The 17006-nt window shown below is 44.2% G+C and overlaps 1 protein-coding gene across 2 annotated transcripts in view; it reads left to right on the top strand.

Annotated features, from left to right (window-relative positions):
• SHQ1 (SHQ1, H/ACA ribonucleoprotein assembly factor) overlaps positions 1–17006 on the top strand; it is a 63989-nt gene that overhangs the window by 28866 nt on the left and 18117 nt on the right. For both annotated transcript variants that reach the window (XM_075834045.1, XM_075834043.1), the window contains 2 exons: positions 4118–4241; positions 9027–9147. In XM_075834045.1, coding sequence (XP_075690160.1) covers positions 4118–4241; positions 9027–9147 — 245 coding nt within the window. The remainder of the gene's footprint in view (positions 1–4117; positions 4242–9026; positions 9148–17006) is intronic.

The following is a 17006-nucleotide window of genomic DNA, read 5'->3' as shown; positions in this document are numbered from 1 at the left end:
CCGCATACAGATTTATTAATGGGAGCTGTATGAATCCGTCTTTAGTAAGTGCCCCCTCTGCTTATGGTGGTTAAATAGTGCAACCTGCTAAACTACTATAACTACTACTACGCCTCATTCATTTTTAAAGGTGTTTTCCAAGATCTCATACTTATTTTAATTTATTTGCAGCCGTCTTAATTTTCCCCACCTAAATCCCCTAGATACCTTATTTTAAATTATTTATTTAACTTTTCAATTAATTTGTCATTAAAGCTTCATTTGTTGACATCCCTGCGTTGTTTCTGGCTCTGCTACCAGCATGCACTGGTTCTCTCCCAGCATGCCGGAGCGAAGCTCCTCGTCATCCGTGTTTATACCAACCATCACCCCTTTGTTACCTCCATGATCCCTGTGTATAACCCCCATCAACCCTGTATATAACCCCCATTATCTGAGTATATACTATTGGGATGGGCAATGTCCACTGGCCGGGGGCATTGAGTCTAAACATTAAGTAGATGAAGCCGTCATTGAGGACACTGTGGGCCAATAGGATGCCTGAAATGTGGGTATATCGCAGAAGTCCAGTGGAATCTAGGAATATGGGAAATTGATATGCAGGCACAATGGAGGCTCGATGTATGGAGCGTGCGTGGTACAAAGAGATCCTTTGAAGGGCGATGATGCCTCGTCGACTGGGCCAACCCATTGAACGGGCATCATTGATGACATGTCGTACAGTGAGCCGGGCGGAACAGGTATTCGCCTGGAAGAACAGAAGAGCGCTGAACGGTCGGAACGTCATTGGAAGTCCATCATTTTGATGGGGGCGGCGTCACGTGACCGGAGTTTCGATGAGGGGAATTCAAGATCTTTAAAAGAGGTAAATAGATTAGAAAGTTTGTTTAATAACCACCTGCTATCTGTATGTTAATAATTATTTGAATGCGGAAAACCTACAAGATTGAAGTCTATGGGGGGAGGGGCAGCCGAGCCACTGCGTGTCGCCTTCACACGTAGCCGGAATCACAGCGCGTTTCCTCCATCTACGTCTTTTCTCGTTTGGAGTTGTGTTTCAGTTTCATCGTTTTGTTCCTGAAAAAAAAAAAAGAATAAAGGTAGAATTGCTCGCAGCCGTCACCGCGAGCTGGATCTTGGCATGGAAAAGCGGCTGTGATCATTTATTTAAGAGGCCTTCAGGAGACACAGATGGGTTGCAGCAATTACGGGCTATGGCGGGACTTTACTTCGTAAATTGCAGAGGATATCCGCGCGTTATACCTGTCTGGTCGCCACGGGGCTTCAGACTCTCAGGGGTTAATGTGCTTGTAACGATAAATTCTGTTCAGTGGTCTTGTAGTTATATCTGTTTCTAGGAAAGCTGGGTGCTGGTCTATAAGGCGGTCATTACACCCCCTATGAGACTTCCATCCAGCTTTCCTAGAGCCCTGAAGGGCAATTCTGCCCTTGTATCCCCCTGCTCCCATATTGGTGCCTAACTAGCACTGAAGGAAAGCTGGGTGGCCATATTGGTTGTCACTCAGCTTTCCCAACAACCTATATCCTATCTAAGCAATGGTTGAATAGTATTTAATGGAGGAGGCGGTTGACTTTGGAGCTCCCTGTTTTCTGCATGTGGCAAAGAAGGGGTCTCGTTTTCGTGCAATACAAGGAAAATATTCACGTAAAAAGCTCCGAGCCTCCGCAGGACCAGCGCCGATAAAATTTTTAATCTGCAGTAAATGTTGACGTCCTATAAAAACAAGCTCATTTATACGCGGCATCCATCCCCCGCCAATCGCTAATTGTCTCCTCCAAAGACTCCGCTATCGCACAATCACCTCCGGCTCTTCTCTCTCCGCAGCGCACAATGCTCAGCAGCCGTGTTATGCATCCCCTCCCCCCCTCCTCCACCCTTTTGTCAACGCTGAATTTCTGGGAAACGGACTCATAAATCATCTTTAAAGATCAGCTACGTACACACGTCTTCTATAAATACCACATGTTGTATCGCCTTTTGAAGACGGAAATAAATAGATCGCGAGCGCTGTCTTGAGTAATGATTTTCTACGAGCAGATTGTGAATGTACGGGGATATTACGCCGACTTTAGGAGGATGTTTGCGCCATCGTTTTTTTTTAAACCGCTTTCCGAATTGCTACGAGAGGTTTTGTGTTTTCTCGTTTTTGCGTGGTAGAGGCTAAATTGTGCAAATGTTACTGTGTAATGGTTCGTTTTAAAGAGGACTCGTCACCTCTCCTGACCGGTCAGTTTTAGTAAATACTTAAATTCCCTATAGAAGAACAATTCTGGAGCATCTTTTCTTAGAATTCTACAGGGTGGGCCATTTATATGGATACACCTAAATAAAATGGGAATGGTTGGTGATATTCACTTCCTGTTTGTGGCACATTAGTGTGTGGGAGGGGGGAAACTTTTCAAGCTGGGTGTTGACCATGGCGGCCATTTTGAAGTCGGCCATTTTGTATCCAACTTTCGTTTTTTCAATGGGAAGAGGGTCATGTCACACATCAAACTTATCGAGAATTTCACAAGAAAAACAATGGTGTGCTTGGTTTTAACGTTACTTTATTCTTTTATGAGTTATGTCATTATGGGTGGCAGGTCCGAGCATTCCTAGATGAACAGTTTCCTGGAAAGTGGATTGGTCGTCGTGGGCCAGTTGAATGGCCCCCTAGGTCTCCCGATCTGACCCCCTTAGACTTTTATCTTTGGGGTCATCTGAAGGCAATTGTCTATGCTGTGAAGATACGAGATTTGCAGCAACTGAAACTACGGATACTGGAACCCTGTGCTAGCATTTCTTCTGCGGTGTTGCTATCAGTGTGTGAAGAGTGGGAGAAGAGGGTTGCATTGACAATCCAACACAATGGGCAGCACTTTGAACACATTTTATAAGTGGTCAGAAACTTGTAAATAACTCATGAAAGAATAAAGTAACGTTAAAACCAAGCACACCATTGTTTTTCTTGTGAAATTCTCGATAAGTTTGATGTGTCACATGACCCTCTTCCCATTGAAAAAACTAAAGTTGGATACAAAATGGCCGACTTCAAAATGGCCGCCATGGTCAACACCCAGCTTGAAAAGTTTCCCCCCTCCCATATACTAATGTGCCACAAACAGGAAGTTAATATCACCAACCATTCCCATTTTATTTAGGTGTATCCATATAAATGGCCCACCCTGTACAGTGTGACGTTCCTCTGTTACTCCTCCTGGAAATTTATGAATACATTAACATTCCCCCTACACAGTCTGACATTGTCCAATCAGTATTAGACTGTGGCGGGACACACCATGATAACAAGAAGAATGGTAACCGTTATCAGAGTGTTCATACATTACCAGGAGGGATAACAGCGGAACGGCACAATGCAAAGTTTTAAGAAAACATGCTACAGAATTGGTATTTTATGAAAAATGCAAGTATTTACTAAAACAGATGTCAGGAGAGCGGACCAATCATCTTTAAGGGCTTGTACACACCAGTTATCTGTTGGCAATGGAAAAGAATGGATACCATATGAGAAAACAAGAAAATCTGCAGAAGCGGTTTCAGGTTTTGTTCGCTTTCAGCACGCGTAAATTGCAATTCAATATACGTCCTTGAGGAGTCCTCTTAAATCAATTTCTGATCTATCCTTCTCTGGCAAAGCTGGGTGAATAGAAGTGAAGTGGATGTTACTTCTCGTCAGAACGCCCAGCTAGTGAAAGTATTAAAACCGCCCCGATGTACGCACATAATACACGCCCAGTTGTACTTTTACTTTTAAACACACCCACTTGGACTTTTGCAAGCCTCATTTGCATAACTACAAAAATGGTCATAACTTGGCCAAAAATGCTCGTTTTTTAAAAATAAAAACGTTACTGTAATCTACATTGCAGCGCCTATCTGCTGCAATAGCGGATAGGGGTTGCAAAATCTGGTGACAGAGCCTCTTTAAATAGTGGTATAGTCTCTCTGAGCAGGCGTCTGTCATCCACTTCTACACGTTTCTAAGTTCTTTGTGTTTCTTTTACATTCTGTTTTGTTTCCTTATTGATAACGTATCACAAGTATGTAGCTTACTGTTTACTCCTTTTTAACTGTTCATTTTCCTTTGAATAGAATTACAGGTCCGTCACAGAGGTCTTGGTGTCTTTTGGGAGACGTGTTTTATGCTATCCACTACATAGAAACTTCTGCCTGGTGACCAAGGCTATACAGGACACGTGCGTTGTGCTTCGAACAGGTAAGAAATCTGATCACCACATCAGCCATAGAGCCGAGATAACTATCCTTCCTATGTCTTCATGCACCTTCATGTTATTTCAATGGGGGAAGGAGATCAGCGGTTGCCATGCACATATGACATCGCTTATCTCTGGAAAAAACAATGGGACATATTGCCATACAGCTTTACGGTTGGATCCTTGTTCCTTACAGTGAAAGATGAGTGGAGGGAGGGCATCAGCCAGTCCCCATACTCATTACATTGTCAGTGGACCCTATCAAAACTGCCCAATCTAAACACTGTCCACTATTTGCTATAGACCTCCTATTCAGAAGGGGTGTTTTTCTGATTCTACAGCCAAGTCTGAGAGACCACCAGTATTTGGGTGTCTGAGGTCATTAGGCTGTAGAGCCTTTAGTGGCCCTACTATAGTGGGTGTGGAGGTTGCAGCCCCTTTGCCGTGTAAGAAAACAGTAGTATGACTAGATTCTTTTAATCCGGTATTCAGGACCTGATAGCTGCCGGATTATCAAATGGCCAAAGAAAATTACATGAATTACAGATTTTACCAGTTTAACTGGAACCGTGGACACCAGTGCTACGAAGCCGAACTACTGACTGCTCATAGACTATTAAAGGGGTATTCCCATCTTGTAGTATTATAGGATATGTCATGATTATGATCAGTGGGAATCTGACCTATGGGACTCCTTTCAATCTTGAGAGCAAAGGGACTGAGGTCCATTCAGCATCTCACAGTGCAAGTGAAGACTGTGAAGGAGCCGCAGGATTGGTGGGGGCCATAGCAGTCAGGCCCCCACTGATCAGGCCCCCCATGCACACGACCGTAGTTTTCATCCATAATTATGGATGAAATTGCGGACCCATTCATTTCTATTGGCCAAGGACACCTTTCCGTATATTTTTACGGTTGGGTGTCCGTTCCGTAGAAATAATCCGTAAAATATAGAACCTGTCCTATTCTTGTCCGTAATTATGGCACGGATTCTCTATAGAAGTCCATGGGCGCTTCCGTAATTACGGACTGCTACGGATGTGCACCCGTAGCTGTTCGTAATTACGGAAGCGTTGCTAGACTACGCCAGGGGGTTGCCCAAGATTCCTCCCTGGTTTTTTTTGCGGATCCGTAAATACGAATGAGCACTACAGACCGTATTTGCGGACACCGTGCCATGTATTCGAATGAGTTGCGGATAATTACAGATCCGGAATTGCGGGCAGTAAAAACCATTACGGTCGGGGGCACGAGGCCTTAGAAAGTGATGGCATATCCTAGTTATGTGTGACGGATCCGGTGCCCTTGGTTTCCGTTTGTGTCTGCTGTGCACCAGACCCGCCGTTTTGCCGGAAGAATCCGCTATTGCTTCCGGCAAAACGACCGGTCCAGTGCACAACAGACACAAACTGAAACCATGGGCACCGGTTCCGTCGCCATTGAAATCAATGGTGATCGAACCGGAAACCTCTGGTTTCCTTTCGTGTCTGTTCAAGGTTCCGTTCTGACGGAAAGCTCAGGCGGAACGTTAGAACGGGACCCCAACGCAGATGTGAACGAAGCCTTAGTTTGGCAGACCTACAGTGAAGGAAATAAGTATTTGATCCCTTGCTGATTTTGTAAGTTTGCCCACTGTCAAAGTCATGAACAGTCTAGAATTTTTAGGCTAGGTTAATTTTACCAGTGAGAGATAGATTATATATAAAAAAAAGAAAGAAAATCACATAGTCAAAATGATCTATATTTATTTGCATTGTGCACAGAGAAATAAGTATTTGATCCCTTACCAACCATTAAGAGTTCAGCCTCCTCCAGACCAGTTACACGCTCCAAATCAACTTGGTGCCTGCATTATAGACAGCTCTTACATGGTCACCTGTATAAAAGACTCCTGTCCACAGACTCAATTAATCAGTCTGACTCTAACCTCTACAACCTGGGCAAGACCAAAGAGCTTTCTAAGGATGTCAGGGACAAGATCATAGACCTGCACAAGGCTGGAATGGGCTACAAAACCATAAGTAAGACGCTGGGTGAGAAGGAGACAACTGTTGGTGCAATAGTAAGAAAATGGAAGACATACAAAATGACTGTCAATCGACATCGATCTGGGGCTCCATGCAAAATCTCACCTCGTGGGGTATCCTTGATCCTGAGGAAGGTGAGAGCTCAGCCGAAAACTACACGGGGGAACTTGTTAATGATCTCAAGGCAGCTGGGACCACAGTCACCAAGAAAACCATTGGTAACACATTACGCCGTAATGGATTAAAATCCTGCAGTGCCCGCAAGGCCCCCCTGCTCAAGAAGGCACATGTACAGGCCCGCCTGAAGTTTGCAAATGAACATCTGGATGATTCTGAGAGATTGGGAGAAGGTGCTGTGGTCAGATGAGACTAAAATTGAGCTCTTTGGCATTATCTCAACTCGCCGTGTTTGGAGGAAGAGAAATGCTGCCTATGACCCAAAGAACACCGTCCCCACTGTCAAGCATGGAGGTGGAAACATTATGTTTTGGGGGTGTTTCTCTGCTTAGGGCACAGGACTACTTCACCGCATCAATGGGAGAATGGCTGGAGCCATGTACCGTCAAATCCTGAGTGACAACCTCCTTCCCTCCACCAGGACATTAAAAATGGCTCGTGGCTGGGTCTTCCAGCACGACAATGACCCAAAACATACAGCCAAGGCAACAAAGGAGTGGCTCAAAAAGAAGCACATTAAGGTCATGGAGTGGCCTAGCCAGTCTCCAGACCTTAATCCCATCGAAAACTTATGGAGGGAGCTGAAGATCCGAGTTGCCAAGCGAAAGCCTCGAAATCTTAATGATTTACAGATGATCTGCAAAGAGGAGTGGGCCAAAATTCCATCTAACATGTGTGCAAACCTCATCATCAACTACAAACAACGTCTGACTGCTGTGCTTGCCAACAAGGGTTTTGCCACCAAGTATTAAGTCTTGTTTGCCAAAGGGATCAAATACTTATTTCTCTGTGCACAATGCAAATAAATATATATAATTTTGACAATGTGATATTCGTTTTTCTTTTTTATATAATCTATCTCTCACTGGTAAAATTAACCTAGCCTAAAAATTTTAGACTGTTCATGTCTTTGACAGTGGGCAGACTTACAAAATCAGCAAGGGATCAAATACTTATTTCCTTCACTGTATATGGTCTTATCTGCTTTGACCAGTCTTTGCCTATCAATACCCAGTACCATCCCTCTGTCTGCTTATCAGGCAGCACCACCTTGGGGATATTCTTGGGTGGGGAGAGCGGTGGGATACGGGAAACCACATAAAATTCGGCGGGTTTCTGCTTGTGCCTTTGTGGGGAAATTGTGGGCTTTGTGTTAGAGAGAAAAATGTGTGTTTTATTTAACACAATCTGGATATCATTTTAGCCCAGTGCGTCGCCTGCCAAGAGAAGGGGTGTGAAAATGTGAGAGCGCAGAGGAATGCCAAAAAAGACGTTTCAGTTTAGACAACAATCTCTGTTATTTTTATCTCCTACCGGTAACGGAGCGAGGAATATGCAGCGGCGGTGAGCTTAGACGTGTAAAGGGCAGCGTTTCCCGTTATATATTTATACATGGACACAATCTGAACCTATGTATCAACACGGCGCAAGGGGTTGGTCCAGGATTTGTTACCCAGATACAGCGCCACCCTTATCTATGGGTCATTTGTGGTATTGCAGCTCTGCCGGCAATACTCAATTCAGCCCGTGTGTAGCGCTGTTTTACAGGAAAAAATAAAAACGAAACTTCCTTTCTTCTTAATCCTGGACAACCCCTTTAAATACCCATATATGAGACTGATGTCATTCAGCTAAATAGTAGCTCTCCATTTACCTTAACTGCAATGTGAAGTAGTGTCAGGTGTTTTTTTTTTTTTTTTTTTTTTTTTAGAGGGTGGGGAATATATTCTATCAATGCAGTGAGGAGAGGGGCTGTAAAGATGGTTATTCGCTTCTTACAACCCCTCAGCTCCGCCACCTCGGTCTTCACCATTAGAGTGCTCCATTTAGAGGGATTTCCATGATTAATAATAGTCAGCACCTCTCTCTCTTTTATATTGGCTGTATCTGGTATTGCAGCTCCACTCTATTCCATTAAATGGCCGTTAGATGTAATACCAGACACGGCCCATGGACAAGAGTGGCGTTTTTTTCTGTAAAGAGAAAAAAAAAAAAAAGTAGACCCTTTTTTCTAGTCTTGGACAATTCTTTTAATAACTCCCCTATTCAGTAAATGGACCATTCCTCTGTAAGAACTCCATTACAAGGAACAAGGTGCTGTAGACGGAGCTTGCTTCCTGATGACGGAGCCTGCAAGGCAGCGACTGGGAATTGGATGGACACTTTCACAGCCCATCTAGTATATTGTTGGTATTGCTCCTGTTTATGCAGCCACTGATTTCAATAATAGTATATAAGAAAATGGCTTATACTGCATTTGCCTTAAATGTAAAGTAAGTGGCACCAAACCAGACCCACAATTCAAGAAGAGATTCTATTAATATCTCCGTGTTCCAATAAAACAGAGACCTTGAGGGATTGTGGGACTGTTTGGCCCAGGATTAGGTAAGGAAAGGACTATTTTACATGATAATGTGACCAGCAGGGGTCACTGTTGCATTGCCTGTAATCATTCGTTTATTGGTGTTCATGGGGATACAATATTATTTTCAAGGTTTCAATAAAAAAAAAAATTCTATAGTTCTCATTGACAGGCATATGGAGGTGTTCACATTTGCAAATTTTAATTATTTTCGATTTTAGGTAAAGCTGCTATACTAAAATGTTTGCTGGATATACATGAAATATTTCAAGAGAACGACCCTGCATACATTCTTAATGACCTGTATGTAAAAGACTACTGCGTCTGGATTCAGAAAGTCAAGTAAGCCATAACTTGTTTTAATATTGTGTTTTTATTGAGTTCAATGTATGAACTGTATACAGTAAGCTCCTCAGCTCCCCCTAGTGGTGACTGCAGGCATCCAGAATGTTATGTTTTATAAATCTATGCAGGGGATTTGGATCTTTGTATCAGAAAAAAACTGATTTCATGCTGGCTATAAAGATATTACATATTAAAAATAAATGAATCAACATCACTTTGACTGGTGGGGGTCCGACACCTGGGATCGCCACCAATCCTGAGAATGAAGGGGCTGCAGTGCTGATTTAGCGCTGCATCTCCACTTCAATATTTTTCCCAGCCACTCCCTGTACAGGCAACTACAGCACGGCTCCATTCGAGTGAATGGGACCCGACTGCAGTAACCTGCACAGCCATGGAGGGAAATACAGTGAAGGGGCCGCAGCGCTAAATCAGAGCTTCGGCCCCTTCATACTCAGGATCTTTGGGAGTCCCAAAGATCCAGCTTACAGCTGCCACCATGTTGCAATAAACTGTTACAGTACAGCAGCGGTCTCCAACGTGTGGCTATCCAGCTGTTGCGAAACTACAACACCTGGCATGCTGGGAGTTGTAGTTCTGCAACAGTCACAGGTTGGAGACTGCTGCTGTACAGTGTAACTTTTGCATTTATCCTCAATTGCAAGCACAGTGACTTAGTGCGGAATCCGCTTGGGAGCCGGCTCTTGCTATGTCTCCATCCCGTATTCCTGTAGAGTGGGAGCGTGTGATAATACAGTGACAGCGAGTATCAGCACCAGCCATCTGCGCAGCACGCCAGCTCAAGTCAAGCGCAGATCAGGGAGTTCACCGAGCAGGCTCTCGTACAGCGCTCGCTTCCCCCAGAGAGACACATGGCAGATTGCTCTAACTTTCCTGGCTGTCACAGTGACAAGAACATGTCGGGTTGTTCTGTGAAGAGATGAAATATGAAACATTTCCAGCACAAGGACTGCCGGGATCTCCGCATCTCTCCAGATAGGGGGTTCTGCATGCATGTACGAGGAAAGAGGAGGGGGGTCGAGGGGAAATGATGCACCTGGCAATCTGGAACTAATGCTGGCCATAGACATGAGATTACCAGCCCCCACACTACATTACTAATGAGATCCGCTAGACTGTCCCCTGATGTCTCACGTAGGGGGAAATGGGGATCAAGCAGGATTCACTTTTACATGTCCAATCCCACGAGGGATTTTTATGACCTATCCACAGGATATGTCATAAATGTCAGACAGATGCGGATCCCACCTCTGGCACCCGCACCTATCTCTAGAACGGAGCCCCCTAAACCCCGTTCTAACTCGGCTGATTTCCGACCAAAAAGGTGAAAACAGCTTAGCTCGCTGAGCTACTCTGTTTTCGTAAGCCCCCTAGAACAGAATGATAGTTACGAAAAACGCGTAGCTCGCATGCTTCGCTGTTTCCATAACTGCCATTCACTACTATGGGAGATACGGAAACAGCTTAGCTCAGCTTGCTACGCTGTTTTCGTAACTCCCGTCCATAAAGTTCAAGACATCATCTGTTGTCTGGCTGCCATAGAGAGGAAACAAAAATTGGACAGTATACATCTTTGTGTGTCCAAACCAGTTTCCTTTGGAGATTAGCGGCAGACACTAGCTGTACATATATATTAATGGGTTTTACTTGCATGAAGCGGAGCTGCAATATCAAACAGAGCCTGAAGACAAGGGTGGCGCTGTTTCTCAAGAAGAAAAAAAAGCAGCCCCTTCTAATCTCATACAAAGTTTATTCATATCTGGATTTTCACACAGCTCCGTCTCAAATTTATAGTCTTAAATAAAAATGTTCCCAGATTTCATCACTGATCTCATGGCGTCTGTCGGCAGAACGCCACGACTACTCTTAATTAAAGGTGATGTCTCTTGTGAGGCAAACCCTTTAAGTACAGCATCTATCAAACGAAAACATTTCGGAAGTATCAGGTTTTCGGCAGGTTTTCATTATAGTCTGGCCACAAGGTGGCGTTGTTTTATTTTGTACATGTAAAATCTTCACCTCCCTTCTGATGGTAATTATGCTGCTTCCATGGCGATTAGGGGCTAATGTTTCTGGTAACATTTTCAGTGTCTTTTCGTTTACAAGCCGGGTGGCCTCATTTGGAGGGTGACACGGTTAATTAGGAACATTTTGAATGGGAGGCTTAGAGAGATATTTGGATTCGTCCGTTTCCCCCAGACTGAGCATGTCATGGGTTAAATCTCTTACGCTCAGTGGAAACGTCTTTGTTTGTGGGTGAAGAGATTGTTTGCCGCTCCTGAGTGGTCTCGGTGTGTCTCCGTATTGTCAGCTAATGTTTTCAGTGTCGATTAGGACCATTGCTTGGCAGACGTTGTGCAGGCATGTGCAAAACGACAGCTCTTCACCCGCGCTCCCTCCAGGGGAAATGCTTTGTGGAAGCCAATTGTACGCGGACAGACGCACTCCATATATTCTATGCAGCGTGAGAGGAGCAGATGTTTCCAAATCGACGCTTTTTAAATTTTATTTAAAGAACTCTCAACATAATCTGAAGTGTAAATATCCCGACTCCCAACATTTACTTGTTTCCTGGATATTTTTTCTTCAAAGTAGAAGAGCAGCAAATGGATTAGTGGCTGTAATGTGGAAGCCTCAAAGTAATTGAAAGGTGTCCTGTTACTAAAGGTGTTAGTGATGATTATTAGTGATCAGATTGTTAAAGGGGTCCTGAACTAATAGTGATTGATGACGGGGTCGGACTACTGGGAACCCCAACCAATTGCGAGCACGGGTCTGACTGCCGGGACCTCCATCGAGCATGGGTCTCACTGCCAGGATCCCCATTGAACACGTGCACTGGTATGACTGCCAGGAGCTCCATCGAACACGAGCATGGGTCTTGCTGCCAGGATCCCCATCAATCACAGGTCAGAATGCCGGGAACCCCATCAATCATGGGTCTGACTGCTGGGTCAGCCACTGATCATGAATCTGACTGCCAGGATGCCCATCGATCACGAGCATAGGTCTGACTGCCGGGAGCTCCATAATTCATGAGCACGGGTCTGACTACCGGGTCATCCATTGAACACAAGCACAGGGCTGACTACCGGGACATTCATCGAACACGAGCATGGGTTTGACTGCTGGGACCCCAACCGATCCGGAAAACGGGTCTGACTGCCGGAACCCCAACCAATCACAAGCAAGGTTCTGACTGCAGAGTCCCCCACCGATAACAAAATAGACTGCTAGGACCCCCACCGATCACCAGCACTGGTCTGACTGCTGGGACCCCCATCGAGCATGGGTCTGACTGCAGGGTCACCCACTGATCACCAGCACGAGCCTGACTGCTGGGACCCCGCTGAGACACAGCGCCATCTTTGTGCTCTTTCTTGTGATCAGTGGAAATTCCTGTGGTGTAACCTGCATAGATGACGTATTGGTGGCATATCCATCATCAGTGACATCAATCACTATTAGTATAGAATCCTCCTTAATCCTAATCATTAGAAGTCCTATACAGCCCACGAAGTTGAATCTAGTCTGACCCTGATGGATTTGTCCTTGGACGGAAATGCATGAAGAGGAGTCCTGGTTTATTAGACCATTTCTATGACCTATAGTAAATCCCACTGAAGACCTCAGTCTCGGCCCCCTACGCAGTCCAATTATTGATCTGATTGTGTGATTGGGTGTTCTGTGTGGCCAGCTTAACAGGGTTGTCTGATTTTTGAATATCCCCTTGCCAAGTTTCAGGTTCCCCAACTATACGCTGACCGATTTTTTTAATTTAGCCATCCAGTTGGATATGATCAGAGCATAGTTTCTCAGCTTCTGAATAGAAACCGGTTCATTCACTGACAGCAAGCAGAGATCTTGAAAATGGTAAGGAATTTGAACGCAAAGTATATGAAGTTGCAGAACTTATTATTTTACAATTATATAGCTTTTTTGGAGCTTTTAAATTGAAATTGTGTATATAAAAAAAAAAAAACTTTTATTAAAGGGCCGGTTGACTTTGCGTTCCTTGCCCCATTAGTCAGACACCTGCTTGTAAGGGGAGCAAGTCCAAAAATGTAGGTCTATTAGGAAATTACCTTTTCCGCAGTTCTCTTCTATAGAAGTGTGCTTGATGTATAGCAGCACCAAGTACAAGAATGGGATTTTTTTTTCTTTCTACCGTTGTAAAAATACGGGGACATGGCCAATACAGTACTGAAATGTATACAGCGTCGCCAGCCCGCATACAGATAAGCGGATTTGTTCAAGGAAATGACTGAACTGGAACAACAGCTTCGGCGGCGATTTCATTGTCAGCGGATTGATTCTTCAGATCCTCCAGCGCTGAACAGCAGGTGGTGGCAGCCTGTGTGCTGGCGCCAGGTCTCATCAGATGGAAAATTGCATCCTTAACCCCCGAGGTCACAGTGGAATGTCATCACTTCGTTCCATCCTCCCGCTAAGTGAGCTTATCAAACACCCCGCTGCCTCCGCCACTTACATCTAGATAATACAATTAAACGGCACCTCCGTCTCTGCAAATTATTTTTAAAATCCCCAATTTTCTTTTTCATCTGTGCCGACGACATGACGTTTGTTGTTACTGTGCCATAAAATCCATCTTCATTTGTTGTGCAGTGGAATGTAGGCTTTTATTCCCTGTTATCAGCCATTTCGGGGTGGGCAGAGGCTCACTGGAGTGTTTCTCAATGTGATTTCAGAGTTGTCTGCCCCTGTGATCACTTCCTTCAGCGCTCAAATCCCCAGTTTTGAGGATAGGCCATCAATGCATGGTACTGGGGGGTCTTTACGCATCCCACATCGAGCCGTGTAAGAGGATGCTGAGGATAGGCCTAGGCCATCAATGTGTTTTCCTGGATATTCCCTTTATTACCTCATCTTAGAGGACCTGTCAGCTCTTTGGATATCTCTGTTGTATTACCCATGAAATAACAATTCTGAAACTCTGCGTTCAGTTCCTCTGTTGTTCTTCCTGGAAATGTATGAATAAACTGACAACTGGGTGCTTTCATTCCCCCTGTCAATGGTGCGTGTCCCTAGACTGACACTGCCCAATCAGTGCTGACAATGTCAGACTGTGTTTGGACACACCCTAATGACCAGAGGAATGATAACACCCAGTTGGCAGTTTATTCATACATTTCCTGGGAGAATAACAGAGGAACGGCATATGTAGAGTTCTAAAATAAACATGCTTCACCATTGTTCGTTATTGATAACCTGTATTTCCTATGGAATACTCCTTTGACTTTGGTTTTCAATAAGCCACTACAACTTTCTAATTTACTTTTTATATATTTTTATTTTTTTATTCCTTTTGTCAAGCTCTCGGCTTGATGTCCGTGAATAAGAACATTTCTGCACACCCCGTTTAGGGTTTCTTTCTTAATAAGCTGTGATGGACATGATCGGAAGAGGTTTTCAGCCCTTGGATCTAAACAAAAATGTTTGTTTACTGACGGCAAGCAGAGGTCTTGAAATAAGGAATTTCTACACAAAATATATTAGAAAGTTAACTATTCCTGATACAACGAATAAGCTTAATTTACATAAAACTAGAAACCTCCTTTAAAGAAGCCAAAAGCCCTTCAATTTCTGCATGACACAGGATTTCACACGTCGTCTTTGTGTCGGACCCCTCAGTCAATAACTCGCGATTCCTGCGATCAACACCAAAATGATTTTCCTTGTGATTGGCTGAGGCTAATAATCCGCTCTGCGTAGCCTTCCTGTACTGCTCCTTGGGGAGAATGAAACCACTTAAAGGAAGTATCTGGCACCGCAGCGCTCTCCTATAAAGGGTTCTCCTTTTCTAGTATATGGGAATTGATCTGACATCTTTATGCAGAGGCCAGAGGTCTTATATACAGAGGAAAGAACAGAGTTCAATGGTATCGGTCACTGAGACGTCAGCTACTGGAAGCATCCGAACCGGAGAGAGTGAGAAAGATATCTAGAGAGAGATGAGATACATAGATATGAGCGAGAGAAAGACATAGGGAGGGGGGGGGGGTAGTTGGGTAGATAGCGATGAGAAAGACATGAGATGGATAGACATGAGGATGTTAGAGCAAGAGAGAGAGTTGAATATTTGAGAGAGTTGAATATTTGAGAGAGTTGAATATTTGAGAGAGTTGAATATTTGAGAGAGTTGAATATTTGAGAGAGAGTTGAATATTTGAGAGAGAGATGGATATTTGAGAGCGAGAGAGATGGATATTTGAGAGCGAGAGAGATGGATATTTGAGAGCGAGAGAGATGGATATTTGAGAGCGAGAGAGATGGATATTTGAGAGCGAGAGAGATGGATATTTGAGAGCGAGAGAGATGGATATTGGAGAGCGAGGGAGATGGATATTGGAGAGCGAGGGAGATGGATATTGGAGAGAGAGAGAGAGAGATGGATATTGGAGAGAGAGAGAGAGAGATGGATATTGGAGAGAGAGAGAGAGAGATGGATATTGGAGAGAGAGAGAGAGAGATGGATATTGGAGAGAGAGAGATGGATATTGGAGAGAGAGAGATGGATATTGGAGAGAGAGAGATGGATATTGGAGAGAGAGAGAGAGATGGATATTGGAGAGAGAGAGAGAGATGGATATTGGAGAGAGAGAGAGATGGATATTGGAGAGAGAGAGAGATGGATATTGGAGAGAGAGAGAGATGGATATTGGAGAGAGAGAGAGATGGATATTGGAGAGAGAGAGAGATGGATATTGGAGAGAGAGAGAGATGGGTATTGGAGAGAGAGAGAGAGATGGGTATTGGAGAGAGAGAGAGAGATGGATATTGGAGAGAGAGAGAGAGATGGATATTGGAGAGAGAGAGAGATAGATGGATATTGGAGAGAGAGAGAGATAGATGGATATTGGAGAGAGAGAGAGATAGATGGATATTGGAGAGAGAGAGAGATAGATGGATATTGGAGAGAGAGAGAGATAGATGGATATTGGAGAGAGAGAGAGATAGATGGATATTGGAGAGAGAGAGAGATGGATATTGGAGAGAGAGAGAGATGGATATTGGAGAGAGAGAGATGGATATTGGAGAGAGAGAGAGATGGATATTGGAGAGAGAGAGAGATGGATATTGGAGAGAGAGATGGATATTGGAGAGAGAGAGATGGATATTGGAGAGAGAGATGGATATTGGAGAGAGAGATGGATATTGGAGAGAGAGATGGATATTGGAGAGAGAGATGGATATTGGAGAGAGAGAGAGAGATGGATATTGGAGAGAGAGAGAGAGATGGATATTGGAGAGAGAGAGAGAGATGGATATTGGAGAGAGAGAGAGAGATGGATATTGGGGAGAGAGAGAGATGGATATTGGGGAGAGAGAGAGAGATGGATATTGGGGAGAGAGAGAGATGGATATTGGGGAGAGAGAGAGATGGATATTGGAGAGAGAGAGAGATGGATATTGGAGAGAGAGAGAGAGATGGATATTGGAGAGAGAGAGAGAGATGGATATTGGAGAGAGAGAGAGAGATGGATATTGGAGAGAGAGAGAGAGATGGATATTGGAGAGAGAGAGAGAGATGGATGTTGGAGAGAGAGAGAGATGGATGTTGGAGAGAGAGAGAGATGGATATTGGGGAGAGAGAGAGATGGATGTTGGGGAGAGAGAGAGATGGATGTTGGGGAGAGAGAGATGGATATTGGGGAGAGAGAGAGAGATGGATGTTGGGGAGAGAGAGAGAGATGGATATTGGAGAGAGAGAGAGAGATGGATATTGGGGAGAGAGAGAGAGAGAGATGGATATTGGGGAGAGAGATGGATATTGGAGAGAGAGATGGATATTGGAGAGAGAGAGAGATGGATAT

The sequence above is a fragment of the Rhinoderma darwinii genome, chromosome 7 (genome assembly GCF_050947455.1).
Source record: "Rhinoderma darwinii isolate aRhiDar2 chromosome 7, aRhiDar2.hap1, whole genome shotgun sequence".
Taxonomy (NCBI): Eukaryota; Metazoa; Chordata; class Amphibia; order Anura; family Rhinodermatidae; genus Rhinoderma; species Rhinoderma darwinii.
The sequence above is the reverse complement of the archived record's forward strand: the minus strand, read 5'-3'. Positions and strand labels throughout refer to the sequence as shown.